Here is a 15,382-nt window from a genome sequence, read left to right on the forward strand (position 1 = left end):
TGATTTGCTCCCTGTTCCTGCTCTCCTGCCGCTTCCTCCCCGGCTCTGCGGGTCCCAGAGCTCACCTGGGGTTGTCAGGCAGGACAGGCCTGGCCTCTGTCACCCTCACAACCCTCTGTCACCCTCACAGGCCTCTGTCACCCTCACAGGCCTCTGTCACCCTCACAGGCCTCTGTCACCCTCAGAGGCCTCTGTCACCCTCAGAGGCCTCTGTCCCCCTCCCAGGTCTCTGTCACCCTTTCAACCCTCTGTCACCCTCACAGGTCTCTGTCACCCTCACAACCCTCTGTCACCCTCACAGGTCTCTGTCCCCCTCACAACCCTCTGTCACCCTCACAGGTCTCTGTCCCCCTCACAACCCTCTGTCCCCCTCACAACCCTCTGTCCCCCTCACAACCCTCTGTCACACTCACAACCCTCTGTCACACTCACAACCCTCTGTCACCCTCACAACCCTCTGTCACCCTCACAACCCTCTGTCCCCCTCACAACCCACAGTTCCCTCCGTCCTGGGTCCCTCCAGCTCCCCGGGACAGCTCAGAGCAGCCCAGGAGAGCTGGGAAAGGGAGCTCAGGCACCTCCCAGGGGCTCAATCCCAGCCCAGAGGAGCTGGACTGAACTCCAGGAGGAGGTTTGACACCAGCTGGGACAAGCACAGCTCCTGGGGGTGGGACATGGCAACCACAGAGTCCTGGGAGACCACAGAATCCTGGAATTATTGAGGTTGGAAAAGGCCTCCGAGATAATCCAGCCCAGCCTGGCCAAGGGGTGCTCCTGGAGCTGGGAAGGGCTGTGCTGGAGGCTCTGCTCTGCCACTGCCACCCCAAAAAGCTCCTGGTTGGCTTCTCCTGCTCAATCCCACCCACCTGTCAGGAAGAGCAGCCCCATGGAATCCTGGAATGGGTTGGGAGGGACCTTAAAGATCATCAGGACCACGGGCAGGGACAATTCCCACCATCCCAGGTTGCTCCAGCCTGGCCTTGGGCACTTCCAGGGATCAGGCAGCTGTGGAATAACCTGTGCCAGGGCCTCACCCCCAAGGGTTCCCCCAAAACTGATCCACAACGGGACGAGGACAAGGCTCAGGGAACCCAACCCAGGGATCTCCTTCCCTGCCAAACACGTTCCTGCAGCAGACAGGCACAAACCAATCCCATGGCACCGGGATCCCCTTCCAACAGGAGGGATTCCCAGGTTACCCCAGCGGGGAAAACCAGCTCTGCTGCCCAGGGGGGTGAGGAGAGCCCAGCACAGACACTCCCACCCCTCCTGGAGTCCCCAGAGACCCCTCAGACAAAGGGGGTTTGGGCCAAGGAAGCCAAAGGAAAACAGGTTTAGATTGGATGGGAGGAGGGAATCCTTCCCTGGGAGGCTGGGGAGGCCCCTGGCACAGGTTATTCCAGGGATGTCCCATCCCTGGAAGTGCCCAAGGCCAGGCTGGAGCAGCCTGGGAGAGTGGAAGGTGTCCCTGCCCAGGGCTTGATGAGCTTTAAGGTCCCTTCCAGCCCAAACCATTCCAAGATTCCAAGAAATTGGTGCAAAGCCCACGAACTAAAGCACAGCAAGATCCATAAATAAAAAAAAATAAAATTCCAACCCCAGCTCAGGGTGTTGCTTGTGCATTTTACTCCTTGCTGGGTTTGTTCCACTGACTGTGGCTGGTCCTGGCAGATCCCAACAGATCCCAGAGGATCCCAGTGGGTCAGGGGGCTCCTGTGTCCCCCCTTGACTTGGAGCAACCTGGTCTGGTGGGAGGTGTCCCCTGGATGAGCTTTAAGGTCCCTTCCAGCCCAAACCACTCCAGGATTCCAAGAAATTGCTGCAAAACCCACGAACTAAAGCACAGCAAGACCCATAAATAAAATTCCACCCCCAGTTCAGGGCTGTGACAAGAAGGTGTTTTACTCCTTGTTGGGTTTGTCCCACCAGATGTGGCTGGTCCTGGCAGATCCCAGAGGATCCCAGAGGATCCCAGCGGGTCAGGGGGCTCCTGTGTCCCCCCTTGGAGCAACCCAGTCTGGTGGAAGGTGTCAGGGTGTGGAAGAAATGATCTTTAAGGTCCCTCCCAACCCAACCCAACCCATTCCATGATTCCCTGATTCCCAGCAGGGTGGCTTTGCTGGAGAGGAGCTCATCCCACCCCTCCTGCTGCTCACTGACATCCAGACCCCCCCAGGGCACTGCCCACCCCCCAAAGGACCCCCCCAAATGTCACCTCCTTGTCCTTGAGCCCCAGCAGCAGCACCTCCTCCATGAGGGTGAGCCGGATGTCCTTGGAGTCGTCGGGCTCCTCCTCGCCGGGCTCTCTGTCCGCAGCTCCGTCCTCCTCCCCATCCGGCCTCTTGGCCGAGCCCCCGCCCGGGTCCCCCCGGCGTGCCCGGTGCGTCAGCGTCGTCATGGCCCGGCTGCTGCACACGGGGCAGGGGCTGGCAAAGGGCTGGGGACACAGAGCCGGAGCCCAAACCCTGACCCAGAGGCCAGAGCCAGAGCCCAAACCCCAACCCAGAGCCAGAGCCCAAACCCCAACCCAGAGCCAGAGCCCAAACCCCAACCCAGAGCCAGAGCCCAAACCCCAACCCAGAGCCAGAGCCCAAACCCCAACCCAGAGTCCAGAGCCAGAGCCCAAACACAGACCCAAACCCAGAGCCCAAACAGAGACTCCAAGCACAGACCCAAACCCAAACACAGACCCTGACACCAGACCCCAAAGCCAGACCCAAACCTAGACCCTGACCAGACCCAAACATAGACCTAGACACAGACCCAAACCCAGACTCAGACTCCAAACAGAGACTCCAAGCACAGACCCAAACTCAAACACAGATCCTGACCCCAGACCTCAAAGCCAGACCCAAACCTAGACTCTGACCAGACCCAAACATAGACCTAGACACAGACCCAGACCCAAACATAGACCCTGACCAGACCCAAACCCAGACCCTGACCCAGAGCCAAACGCAGACCTAGAGACAGACCCAAACCCAGACCTAGACCCCAACACAGACCTAGACACAGGCTCAAACCCAAACCCAGACCCAAACCCAGACCTAGACCTTGACCCAGACCCAACTCCAACCCCAGACCCTGACCCAGAGCCAAACGCAGACCTAGACACAGACCCACACCCAACCCCAGACCCTGACACAAACCCAGACCCCAAACCCAGGGGGCAGAGCCAAGGACAAGGGACACGGTCCCTTCCACCCGGGGATTCCCAGCCCCCCTTCAGAAGGAGCTGACAGGGAGCGGCCGCTGGACGGGACCCGGCCGGGGACTGGAGCGGACACGGTCCCTTCGCCCCCTTCGCCCCGGGACAGGGCGGGGGGCACCGGCTCCATCCCACCCCCCGCCCCCGGCTCTGTCCCACCGTTCTTCCGGCTCCATCCCACTCCTCCTGGCCCCCTCCCGGGTCCGCTGGTGTCCCTGTTCCCCCACCCGTCCCAGAGGGTCCCCCCGTTCCCCCACTGCTCCCGGGGTCCCCCCGCTCCCCTCACCGTTCCCGGTGTCCCCCCGTTCCCCTCATCCCCCTCACCCCCCTCACCGTTCCCGGTGTCCCCCCGTTCCCCTCTGTTCCCCTCACCGTTCCCGGTGTCCCCCCGTTCCCCTCACCGTTCCCGGTGTCCCCCCATTCCCCCCGTTCCCCTCACCGTTCCCGGTGTCTCCCCGTTCCCCTCACCGTTCCCAGTGTCCCCCCATTCCCCCCGTTCCCCTCACCGTTCCCGGTGTCCCTCTGTTCCCCTCACCGTTCCCGGTGTCCCCCCATTCCCCCCGTTCCCCTCACCGTTCCCGGTGTCCCTCTGTTCCCCTCACCGCTCCCGGTGTTCCCCGCTCCGCTCCCGGGTCCCCTCGGGCAGGAAAAGCCTCGGCGGGGCCGGGCCGGGGCGGCCGCGGCTTCCTGGGCCCCGCTGGCCCCGCCCAGACGGCGGAACCGGCCAATGGGAGCCCGCGCGGGTGAGAGCGGCCAATGAGCGCGGCCGGGGGGCGGGAGGGTCGGCTGTCAGTCAAAGGAAGAGGCTCCGCCCCCTCCCGCGTGTCCGCGCGGCGCGTCCCGGGAGCGCTCCCGGGTCCGGGTCCGGGTCCGTCCCTGTCCTGTGTCCTGTCACATCCCTGTCCTGTGTCCTGTCACATCCCTCTCCTGTGTCCTGTCCCATCCCTGTCACATTCCTGTCCCGGGAGCGCTCCCGGGTCCGGGTGCGTCCCATCCCTGTCCTGTCCCATCCCTGTCCCGGGAGCGCTCCCGGGTCCGGGTCTGTCCCATCCCTGTCCTGTGTCCTGTCACATCCTTGTTCCATCCCTGTCCCGGGAGCACTCCCGGGTCCGGGTCCGTCCCATCCGTGTCCTGTGTCCTGTCACATCCCTGTCCCGTGTCCTGTCCCATCCCTGTCACATCCTATCCCTGTCCCGTGTCCTGTCCCATCCCAGTCCCGGGTCCAGTTCCGTCCCACCCCTGTCCCGTCCCATCCCATCCCTGTCCCGTGTCCTGTCACATCCCTGTCCCATCCCATCCCTGTCCCGGGTCCTGTCCCAGCCCTGTCCCGGGAGAGCTCCCGGGTCCAGTTCTGTCCTGAGTCCTGTCCCAACCGTCACATCTCATCCCTGTCCCAGGAGTGGTCCGGTCACATCCCTCTCCCGGGAGTGCTCCCGTGTCCCATCCTGTCCCATCCTGTCCCATCCCCGTCCCGTGTCCCGGTCCTGTCCCATCCCTGTCCCGTGTCCCGGTCCTGTCCCATCCCTGCCCATCCCTGTCCCGTAACCTGTGTCCTGTCCTGTCCCATCCCTGCCCATCCCTGTCCCGTGTCCGGTCCTGTCCCATCCCTGCTCATCCCGTGTCCCGTGCGGTCCTGCTCCAGTCCCGTCCCGTCCCGTGTCCCATTCCCGTCCCGTCCCGTGTCCCATTCCCGTCCCGTGTCCCATTCCCGTCCCATCCCGGCGCTACCGGCACCGCAGCCCAGGCTGAGCGCTGTTTAATGACGGAACGACAAACGGACATTCCCAATTTCAAACTCCAACCGCAGGAAACCTCCAGCTCTCCCCGTCTGCGCGGGGGGGGAAAGGCTTCCCTCCCATTCCCTCCCCTTCCCGGGAAATTAGCGCCTTTTCCTTGGAAAGGGAACTGGCACCGCCTCCAGCTCCTGCAATTAACCGTGTAAGTCCTTCCAGTAATTAATTAACCGCTCAAGCACTTCCAGGTCCTCCCAACACTCACACGCTGGAAGAGAAGCTGCACTTTGGAATTGCACATGGATACAGGGCAGGAGAAACCCCTGCATTCCGGCAGGGAATCTGGAGTCAAAGGCAGCAGAAATCCCTGCGTTTTCTGGCAGGGAATCTGGAATTAAAGGCAGCAGAAATTCCTGGTTTCTGGCAGGGAATTTGGAATTAAAGGCAGCAGAAATTCCTGGTTTCTGGCAGGGAATTTGGAATTAAAGGCAGCAGAAATCCCTGCATTTTCTGGCAGGGAATTTGGAATTAAAGGCAGCAGAAATCCCTGCATTTTCTGGCAGGGAATTTGGAATTAAACTCATGGAGAAGGCCGGTTTTCCACCGGAGTGTGGTGCCTTCAGTCTGGAAGAAACACAAACAACTCATCAAACCCTCCAAGTGTCCCGGCAGGAAAAGCAAACACGGGAACAGCCAGAAAGCTCCGGGAATCACCTCCAGGACAGGGCAGGTTTGGGGGCAGGGTAAGTTCCAAAGGCTCCGTGGGAATGAGCTTTGCTCCATCACCATCAGGACCTGGACATGCCCGGAGCCAACCCCTGAATTCTCCAGCTGGGATTCCCGGCCTCCCCTTCCCTGAAAACACGCTGGGAACTGCGGAGGGAGCAGAACGGCTCCGGGGAACCAACAGGAGCACGGAACGAGCACGTGGGAGGGGAGGGGAGGAGAATTCCGGAGGGTTTGGCAGCTAAAAGCGCTCCTTGGGCTCGCTGAGCTTCCTCCTCTTGGGCAGAACGTCCTGGCTGGAGGAGAGCTCGGCCTGGTGCACCTGGCAGGGAGAACCCAGCGGGAATTAGGAGCGGGAATGACGTGGGATCCGAGTGGGGGGACTGGGAACAGCCCAACCTGAGTGGGACAGAGCAGGGCCCAGGGGGGGTGGGACAACAGTGATAGCTGGGAAAGGATTTCTGGGAGAAGTGAGGGATTGAAGGAGGGCTGGGATGTGTCCTGTTGGGATGTGTCCTGTTGGGATGTGTCCCTGTTGGGATGTGTCTCTATTTGGATGTGTCCTGTTGGGATGTGTCCTGTTGGGATGTGTCTCTGTTGGGATGTGTCCTGTTGGGATGTGTCCTGTTGGGATGTGTCCTGTTGGGATGTGTCTCTATTGGGATGTGTCTCTATTGGGATGTGTCCTGTTGGGATGTGTCTCTGTTGGGATGTGTCTCTATTGGGATGTGTCCTGTTGGGATGTGTCCTGTTGGGATGTGTCTCTGTTGGGATGTGTCTCTGTTGGGATGTGTCCTGTTGGGATGTGTCCTGTTGGGATGTGTCCTGTTGGGATGTGTCTCTATTGGGATGTGTCTCTATTGGGATGTGTCTCTGTTGGGATGTGTCTCTGTTGGGATGTGTCTCTATTGGGATGTGTCCTGTTGGGATGTGTCCTGTTGGGATGTGTCTCTATTGGGATGTGTCCCTGTTGGGATGTGTCCTGTTGGGATGTGTCTCTATTGGGATGTGTCTCTATTGGGATGTGTCCTGTTGGGATGTGTCTCTATTGGGATGTGTCCTGTTGGGATGTGTCCTGTTGGGATGTGTCCCTGTTGGGATGTGTCTCTATTGGGATGTGTCTCTATTGGGATGTGTCCCTGTTGGGATGTGTCTCTATTGGGATGTGTCTCTATTGGGATGTGTCCCTGTTGGGATGTGTCTCTATTGGGATGTGTCTCTATTGGGATGTGTCCCTGTTGGGATGTGTCCTGTTGGGATGTGTCTCTGTTGGGATGTGTCCTGTTGGGATGTTTCTCTATTGGGATGTGTCTCTATTGGGATGTGTCCTGTTGGGATGTGTCTCTATTGGGATGTGTCTCTGTTGGGATGTGTCCTGTTGGGATGTGTCTCTATTGGGATGTGTCCTGTTGGGATGTGTCTCTATTGGGATGTGTCCTGTTGGGATGTGTCTCTATTGGGATGTGTCCTGTTGGGATGTGTCCTGTTGGGATGTGTCCTGTTGGGATGTGTCTCTGTTGGGATGTGTCTCTATTGGGATGTGTCTCTGTTGGGATGTGTCTCTATTGGGATGTGTCCCTGTTGGGATGTGTCTCTATTGGGATGTGTCTCTATTGGGATGTGTCCTGTTGGAATGTGTCCCTGTTGGGATGTGTCCTGTTGGGATGTGTCTCTGTTGGGATGTGTCTCTGTTGGGATGTGTCCTGTTGGGATGTGTCTCTATTGGGATGTGTCTCTATTGGGATGTGTCTCTATTGGGATGTGTCTCTGTTGGGATGTGTCCTGTTGGGATGTGTCCTGTTGGGATGTGTCTCTGTTGGGATGTGTCCCTGTTGGGATGTGTCCCTGTTGGGATGTGTCTCTGTTGGGATGTGTCCTGTTGGGATGTGTCTCTGTTGGGATGTGTCCCTGTTGGGATGTGTCCTGTTGGGATGTGTCTCTGTTGGGATGTGTCTCTATTGGGATGTGTCTCCATTGGGATGTGTCCTGTTGGGATGTGTCTCTGTTGGGATGTGTCTCTATTGGGATGTGTCTCTATTGGGATGTGTCTCTATTGGGATGTGTCTCTATTGGGATGTGTCCCTGTTGGGATGTGTCTCTGTTGGGATGTGTCTCTATTGGGATGTGTCCTGTTGGGATGTGTCTCTATTGGGATGTGTCTCTATTGGGATGTGTCTCTATTGGGATGTGTCCTGTTGGGATGTGTCCTGTTGGGATGTGTCTCTATTGGGATGTGTCTCTATTGGGATGTGTCCTGTTGGGATGTGTCTCTATTGGGATGTGTCCTGTTGGGATGTGTCTCTACTGGGATGTGTCTCTATTGGGATGTGTCCTGTTGGAATGTGTCCCTGTTGGGATGTGTCCTGTTGGGATGTGTCTCTATTGGGATGTGTCCTGTTGGGATGTGTCCCTGTTGGGATGTGTCCTGTTGGGATGTGTCTCTATTGGGATGTGTCCCTGTTGGGATGTGTCCCTGTTGGGATGTGTCTCTGTTGGGATGTGTCTCTATTGGGATGTGTCTCTACTGGGATGTGTCTCTGCTGGGATGTGTCCTGTTGGGATGTGTCTCTATTGGGATGTGTCCTGTTGGGATGTGTCCTGTTGGGATGTGTCTCTATTGGGATGTGTCTCTGTTGGGATGTGTCCTGTTGGGATGTGTCTCTGTTTGGATGTGTCTCTGTTGGGATGTGTCCTGTTGGGATGTGTCTCTGTTGGGATGTGTCTCTATTGGGATGTGTCCTGTTGGGATGTGTCCTGTTGGGATGTGTCTCTGTTGGGATGTGTCCTGTTGGGATGTTTCTCTATTGGGATGTGTCTCTATTGGGATGTGTCCTGTTGGGATGTGTCTCTATTGGGATGTGTCTCTGTTGGGATGTGTCCTGTTGGGATGTGTCCTGTTGGGATGTGTCTCTGTTGGGATGTGTCTCTATTGGGATGTGTCTCTGTTGGGATGTGTCCTGTTGGAATGTGTCCCTGTTGGGATGTGTCTCTATTGGGATGTGTCTCTATTGGGATGTGTCCTGTTGGAATGTGTCCCTGTTGGGATGTGTCCTGTTGGGATGTGTCTCTGTTGGGATGTGTCTCTGTTGGGATGTGTCCTGTTGGGATGTGTCTCTATTGGGATGTGTCCTGTTGGGATGTGTCCCTGTTGGGATGTGTCTCTGTTGGGATGTGTCTCTATTGGGATGTGTCTCTATTGGGATGTGTCTCTGTTGGGATGTGTCCTGTTGGGATGTGTCCTGTTGGGATGTGTCTCTGTTGGGATGTGTCCCTGTTGGGATGTGTCCCTGTTGGGATGTGTCTCTGTTGGGATGTGTCCTGTTGGGATGTGTCCCTGTTGGGATGTGTCTCTATTGGGATGTGTCTCTGTTGGGATGTGTCTCTATTGGGATGTGTCTCTGTTGGGATGTGTCTCTATTGGGATGTGTCCTGTTGGGATGTGTCTCTGTTGGGATGTGTCTCTATTGGGATGTGTCCTGTTGGAATGTGTCCCTGTTGGGATGTGTCCTGTTGGGATGTGTCTCTATTGGGATGTGTCCTGTTGGGATGTGTCCCTGTTGGGATGTGTCCTGTTGGGATGTGTCTCTATTGGGATGTGTCCCTGTTGGGATGTGTCCCTGTTGGGATGTGTCTCTGTTGGGATGTGTCTCTATTGGGATGTGTCTCTACTGGGATGTGTCTCTGCTGGGATGTGTCTCTATTGGGATGTGTCTCTGTTGGGATGTGTCCTGTTGGGATGTGTCTCTATTGGGATGTGTCTCTGTTGGGATGTGTCCTGTTGGGATGTGTCTCTGTTTGGATGTGTCTCTGTTGGGATGTGTCCTGTTGGGATGTGTCCCTGTTGGGATGTGTCCTGTTGGGATGTGTCCTGTTGGGATGTGTCTCTATTGGGATGTGTCTCTATTGGGATGTGTCTCTATTGGGATGTGTCTCTATTGGGATGTGTCCTGTTGGGATGTGTCTCTATTGGGATGTGTCCTGTTGGGATGTGTCCTGTTGGGATGTGTCTCTGTTGGGATGTGTCCTGTTGGGATGTGTCTCTATTGGGATGTGTCTCTATTGGGATGTGTCTCTGTTGGGATGTGTCCTGTTGGGATGTGTCCCTGTTGGGATGTGTCCCTGTGGGGATGTGTCTCTATTGGGATGTGTCTCTGTTGGGATGTGTCTCTGTTGGGATGTGTCTCTATTGGGATGTGTCTCTGTTGGGATGTGTCCTGTTGGGATGTGTCTCTGTTGGGATGTGTCTCTATTGGGATGTGTCTCTGTTGGGATGTGTCCTGTTGGGATGTGTCCTGTTGGGATGTGTCTCTATTGGGATGTGTCCCTGTTGGGATGTGTCCCTGTTGGGATGTGTCCCTGTTGGGATGTGTCCTGTTGGGATGTGTCTCTATTGGGATGTGTCTCTATTGGGATGTGTCCCTGTTGGGATGTGTCTCTATTGGGATGTGTCCTGTTGGGATGTGTCTCTATTGGGATGTGTCCTGTTGGGATGTGTCTCTATTGGGATGTGTCTCTATTGGGATGTGTCCCTGTTGGGATGTGTCTCTATTGGGATGTGTCCTGTTGGGATGTGTCTCTATTGGGATGTGTCTCTATTGGGATGTGTCTCTGTTGGGATGTGTCTCTATTGGGATGTGTCTCTATTGGGATGTGTCCCTGTTGGGATGTGTCTCTGTTGGGATGTGTCTCTATTGGGATGTGTCCTGTTGGGATGTGTCTCTATTGGGATGTGTCTCTATTGGGATGTGTCTCTGTTGGGATGTGTCTCTATTGGGATGTGTCTCTATTGGGATGTGTCCCTGTTGGGATGTGTCTCTGTTGGGATGTGTCTCTATTGGGATGTGTCCTGTTGGGATGTGTCTCTATTGGGATGTGTCCTGTTGGGATGTGTCTCTGTTGGGATGTGTCTCTATTGGGATGTGTCTCTATTGGGATGTGTCCTGTTGGGATGTGTCCTGTTGGGATGTGTCTCTATTGGGATGTGTCCTGTTGGGATGTGTCCTGTTGGGATGTGTCTCTGTTGGGATGTGTCTCTATTGGGATGTGTCTCTATTGGGATGTGTCTCTGTTGGGATGTGTCCTGTTGGGATGTGTCCTGTTGGGATGTGTCTCTGTTGGGATGTGTCTCTGTTGGGATGTGTCTCTATTGGGATGTGTCTCTGTTGGGATGTGTCTCTATTGGGATGTGTCCCTGTTGGGATGTGTCCCTGTTGGGATGTCTCCCTGTTGGAATGTGTCTCTATTGGGATGTGTCTCTATTGGGATGTGTCTCTATTGGGATGTGTCCTGTTGGGATGTGTCCTGTTGGGATGTGTCCTGTTGGGATGTGTCTCTATTGGGATGTGTCCTGTTGGGATGTGTCCTGTTGGGATGTGTCTCTATTGGGATGTGTCCTGTTGGGATGTGTCCTGTTGGGATGTGTCTCTATTGGGATGTGTCCCTGTTGGGATGTGTCTCTATTGGGATGTGTCCTGTTGGGATGTGTCTCTATTGGGATGTGTCTCTGTTGGGATGTGTCTCTGTTGGGATGTGTCCCTGTTGGAATGTGTCTCTATTGGGATGTGTCCCTGTTGGGATGTGTCTCTATTGGGATGTGTCCTGTTGGGATGTGTCTCTATTGGGATGTGTCTCTATTGGGATGTGTCCCTGTTGGAATGTGTCTCTATTGGGATGTGTCCCTGTTTGAATGTGTCTCTATTGGGATGTGTCCCTGTTGGGATGTGTCTCTGTTGGGATGTGTCTCTATTGGGATGTGTCCCTGTTGGGATGTGTCTCTATTGGGATGTGTCCCTGTTGGGATGTGTCTCTGTTGGGATGTGTCTCTGTTGGGATGTGTCTCTATTGGGATGTGTCTCTATTGGGATGTGTCTCTATTGGGATGTGTCCTGTTGGGATGTGTCTGTGTTGGGATGTGTCCTGTTGGGATGTGTCTCTGTTGGGATGTGTCTCTATTGGGATGTGTCCTGTTGGGATGTGTCTCTGTTGGGATGTGTCTCTATTGGGATGTGTCCTGTTGGGATGTGTCTCTGTTGGGATGTGTCTCTGTTGGGATGTGTCTCTGTTGGGATGTGTCCTGTTGGGATGTGTCTCTGTTGGGATGTGTCCTGTTGGGATGTGTCTCTGTTGGGATGTGTCTCTGTTGGGATGTGTCCTGTTGGGATGTGTCTCTGTTGGGATGTGTCCTGTTGGGATGTGTCTCTGTTGGGATGTGTCCTGTTGGGATGTGTCCCTGTTGGGATGTGTCCTGTTGGGATGTGTCTCTATTGGGATGTGTCCTGTTGGGATGTGTCCCTGTTGGGATGTGTCCTGTTGGGATGTGTCTCTGTTGGGATGTGTCCCTGTTGGGATGTGTCCCTGTTGGGATGTGTCTCTGTTGGGATGTGTCTCTATTGGGATGTGTCTCTACTGGGATGTGTCTCTGTTGGGATGTGTCTCTATTGGGATGTGTCTCTATTGGGATGTGTCCTGTTGGGATGTGTCTCTATTGGGATGTGTCCTGTTGGGATGTGTCCCTGTTGGGATGTGTCTCTATTGGGATGTGTCCTGTTGGGATGTGTCCTCTTGGGATGTGTCTCTATTGGGATGTGTCCTGTTGGGATGTGTCTCTATTGGGATGTGTCCTGTTGGGATGTGTCCTGTTGGGATGTGTCCCTGTTGGGATGTGTCTCTGTTGGGATGTGTCCTGTTGGGATGTGTCCCTGTTGGGATGTGTCTCTATTGGGATGTGTCTCTATTGGGATGTGTCTCTGTTGGGATGTGTCTCTATTGGGATGTGTCTCTGTTGGGATGTGTCTCTATTGGGATGTGTCCTGTTGGAATGTGTCCCTGTTGGGATGTGTCCTGTTGGGATGTGTCTCTATTGGGATGTGTCCTGTTGGGATGTGTCCCTGTTGGGATGTGTCCTGTTGGGATGTGTCTCTATTGGGATGTGTCCCTGTTGGGATGTGTCCCTGTTGGGATGTGTCTCTGTTGGGATGTGTCTCTATTGGGATGTGTCTCTACTGGGATGTGTCCCTGTTGGGATGTGTCTCTATTGGGATGTGTCTCTGTTGGGATGTGTCCTGTTGGGATGTGTCTCTATTGGGATGTGTCCTGTTGGGATGTGTCCTGTTGGGATGTGTCTCTGTTGGGATGTGTCTCTATTGGGATGTGTCCTGTTGGGATGTGTCCCTGTTGGGATGTGTCCTGTTGGGATGTGTCTCTATTGGGATGTGTCCCTGTTGGGATGTGTCCCTGTTGGGATGTGTCTCTGTTGGGATGTGTCTCTATTGGGATGTGTCTCTACTGGGATGTGTCCCTGTTGGGATGTGTCTCTATTGGGATGTGTCTCTGTTGGGATGTGTCTCTGTTGGGATGTGTCTCTGTTGGGATGTGTCTCTATTGGGATGTGTCCCTGTTGGGATGTGTCCTGTTGGGATGTGTCTCTGTTGGGATGTGTCTCTATTGGGATGTGTCCTGTTGGGATGTGTCTCTGTTGGGATGTGTCCTGTTGGGATGTGTCTCTATTGGGATGTGTCTCTATTGGGATGTGTCCTGTTGGGATGTGTCTCTATTGGGATGTGTCCTGTTGGGATGTGTCTCTATTGGGATGTGTCTCTATTGGGATGTGTCCCTGTTGGGATGTGTCCTGCTGGGATGTGTCCCTGTTGTGAGGGTGGGGGGTCCTGGCACAGGTTATTCCATGGATGCCCCATCCCTGGAAGTTTCCCAGGCCAGGATGGAGCAACCTGGGAGAGTGGAAGGTGTCCCTGCCTCTGGCAGGGGGTGGGATTGGATGAGCTCCAAGGTCCCTTCCAACCCAAACCATTCCCTGATTCCAAGGTCTGTTCCCATCCAGGGTCCCATTCCATGGTTTTTGTCACACCAGTGAGTAAGAAAAATTCCTGGGAATCACAGAATCATGGAATGGTTTCGGAGGGACCAGGGGCAGGGCCACCTTCCACTCTCCCAGGTTGCTCCCCCCTGGCCTGGGACACTTCCAGGGATTCTGGCCTGGGGTTTTCCCAAGTAAAATCCTCAGGAAGCACACGCTGGGGGTCTCTGCTGGCACAACTCCCATGGAGGATGGATTGAACCAGCAGGGAATTTGGCTGGAAGCATTCCCAGGAGGACAGAAACCAACACCAAAGGATCTCCCTCCACCTGTGTCACCAGCTTGGAACCCCTGGGGACAGAATTCCTGCTCTCAAATTCAGTGGGAATTTAGGGATGAGAGTTCCATCAATCAAGCTCAGGGGGTTTGTTCCACTGCTTGGAACAGCAAAAGAAACAGAAAATAGGAAGAACTAAAGAAAAACAACGTGGTACTAACAAGGCAGCTCTGAAATATCTTCCCACTCCTCGTCCTGCTCTCCGACACAACCAGCTCAGACGTTTTTTGGGCCAAATGATCCACCTGAAATCAGAGAATAAAGTTTTGTGGGTTAAATCAAGCTGTTAAGTGTCTAACAGCACTCCAGGGAACACTTCAAGAGCTTCCTGAAACCTGAAAATGAAGTTTTTGCTGTGACAGCAGCAAAAAAAAAAATACACATTTAGAGAGCACAGGATGCAAAAAGGAATTTTGTGGCTGGAAATGGTGACTGAGGCTTTAGCAGGTGAATCACCACTAAAGGAGGAAAAGAAGCTTCACAAAAGGTCCCCAAAAGTTGGAGACGAGAGAGCAGAAGTTTTCCTACCTGAGGATTAGAAACATTTGGAGTGTGGATCCCTCCAGCTTCCTCTCCACAGGTGGAGTTTGTTTCTAAAAGAGGGAAAGAGGAGTCAAACAAAGCTGTTTGTTCAGTGTGAACAACCAGCTCTGCCCCAGGGAACACGGAAAACTCCGGGAACAGGAGCTTCCAGAGGGCTCCAGGGAAGGGGCAGCAAGTCCCAAACTCCAGCAAGGATTAAATGTAATCTTAAATTCAGCCATTTCCTGTCCCAAACTCCAGCAAGAATTAAATTTAAATTCAACCATTTTCTGTCCCAAACTCCAGCAAGGATTAAATGTAATCTCAAATTCAGCCATTTCCTGTCCCAAACTCCAGCAAATATTAAATTTAATCTTAAATTCAGCCATTTCCTGTCCCAAACTCCAGCAAATATTAAATTTAATCTCAAATTCAGCCATTTCCTATCCCAGCTTCCAGCCACGGGCACCAAGAGGTGCTTGTGCCACGGGATCTCTGCAAAACCGGGATTGATTCCCAGCTCCTTCCCACGCTGCCCTGCCAGAGGCTCATCTGCAGTGGGATTTGATCCCAAGATTCCCTGCCAGTGCCAGCAGCTGGAACAGGAACAGGCCCCCAAGGAGGAACAGCCAGTTCCAGGAATTTTTGTTGCTGGTTCTAATTCCTGCTGCCTTTTTTCTCCCCTGGGATCCAGAAAAAAGCCTGGAATGGTTGAGGAAGGCTGTGCAGCAGCTGTGGAAACGACACAAGGATTTCAGGGTTTCCCTGTGCCTCACAGTCCCCATAAATCAAACATTTACCAGCTCCCTCAGACAAAAAGCTGCATTTTGGGATAGTTTGGGAACTCTGATGGCTTTTTAAAGCAGCTGGCTGTGGTTGTTCCAGTTCTGCAGTGAGATAACAATCCTGACCTCCACGTGCTGTTTGCTCCACACTTCCATGGTTATTTGGGAAGAGCATGGAAATGGGAGCTGCTTTGGCAAAGCTGCACCAAAAAAAACCCCCAAAACCCCAAAGCCAATGTTTGAAACCCTTTCTGCAAA

The 15,382-nt window shown here is 54.3% G+C and overlaps 2 protein-coding genes across 13 annotated transcripts in view; both read right to left on the reverse strand.

Annotated features, from left to right (window-relative positions):
* Nucleotides 1–5,042, reverse strand: part of GOLPH3L (golgi phosphoprotein 3 like) — a 13,479-nt gene extending 8,437 nt beyond the window's left edge. Inside the window, exons 1-2 of one of the 7 annotated variants that reach the window (XM_032713310.1) lie at nucleotides 4,937–5,042; nucleotides 2,216–2,408 (exon numbers count right to left, since the gene is read on the reverse strand). In XM_032713310.1, the coding sequence (XP_032569201.1) occupies nucleotides 2,216–2,398 (183 nt within the window). In that variant the 5' untranslated portion in view covers nucleotides 2,399–2,408; nucleotides 4,937–5,042. Of the gene's footprint in view, nucleotides 1–2,215; nucleotides 2,409–3,743; nucleotides 3,755–3,781; nucleotides 3,788–3,810; nucleotides 3,903–4,936 lie in introns of those variants that run through there. The other 6 variants (XM_032713312.1, XM_032713313.1, XM_032713314.1 and 3 more) reach the window with 6 other exon arrangements.
* HORMAD1 (HORMA domain containing 1) overlaps nucleotides 4,962–15,382 on the reverse strand; it is a 20,056-nt gene continuing 9,635 nt past the window's right edge. For 4 of the 6 annotated variants that reach the window (XM_032713298.1, XM_032713296.1, XM_032713297.1 and 1 more), the window contains 3 exons: nucleotides 14,346–14,410; nucleotides 13,979–14,062; nucleotides 4,962–5,989 (listed from right to left, as the gene is read on the reverse strand). In XM_032713298.1, coding sequence (XP_032569189.1) covers nucleotides 5,909–5,989; nucleotides 13,979–14,062; nucleotides 14,346–14,410 — 230 coding nt within the window. In that variant the 3' untranslated portion in view covers nucleotides 4,962–5,908. The remainder of the gene's footprint in view (nucleotides 5,990–13,978; nucleotides 14,063–14,345; nucleotides 14,411–15,382) is intronic. The other 2 variants (XM_032713295.1, XM_032713301.1) reach the window with 2 other exon arrangements.

This window comes from Chiroxiphia lanceolata, chromosome 29 (genome assembly GCF_009829145.1).
Source record: "Chiroxiphia lanceolata isolate bChiLan1 chromosome 29, bChiLan1.pri, whole genome shotgun sequence".
NCBI classification, from domain to species: Eukaryota; Metazoa; Chordata; class Aves; order Passeriformes; family Pipridae; genus Chiroxiphia; species Chiroxiphia lanceolata.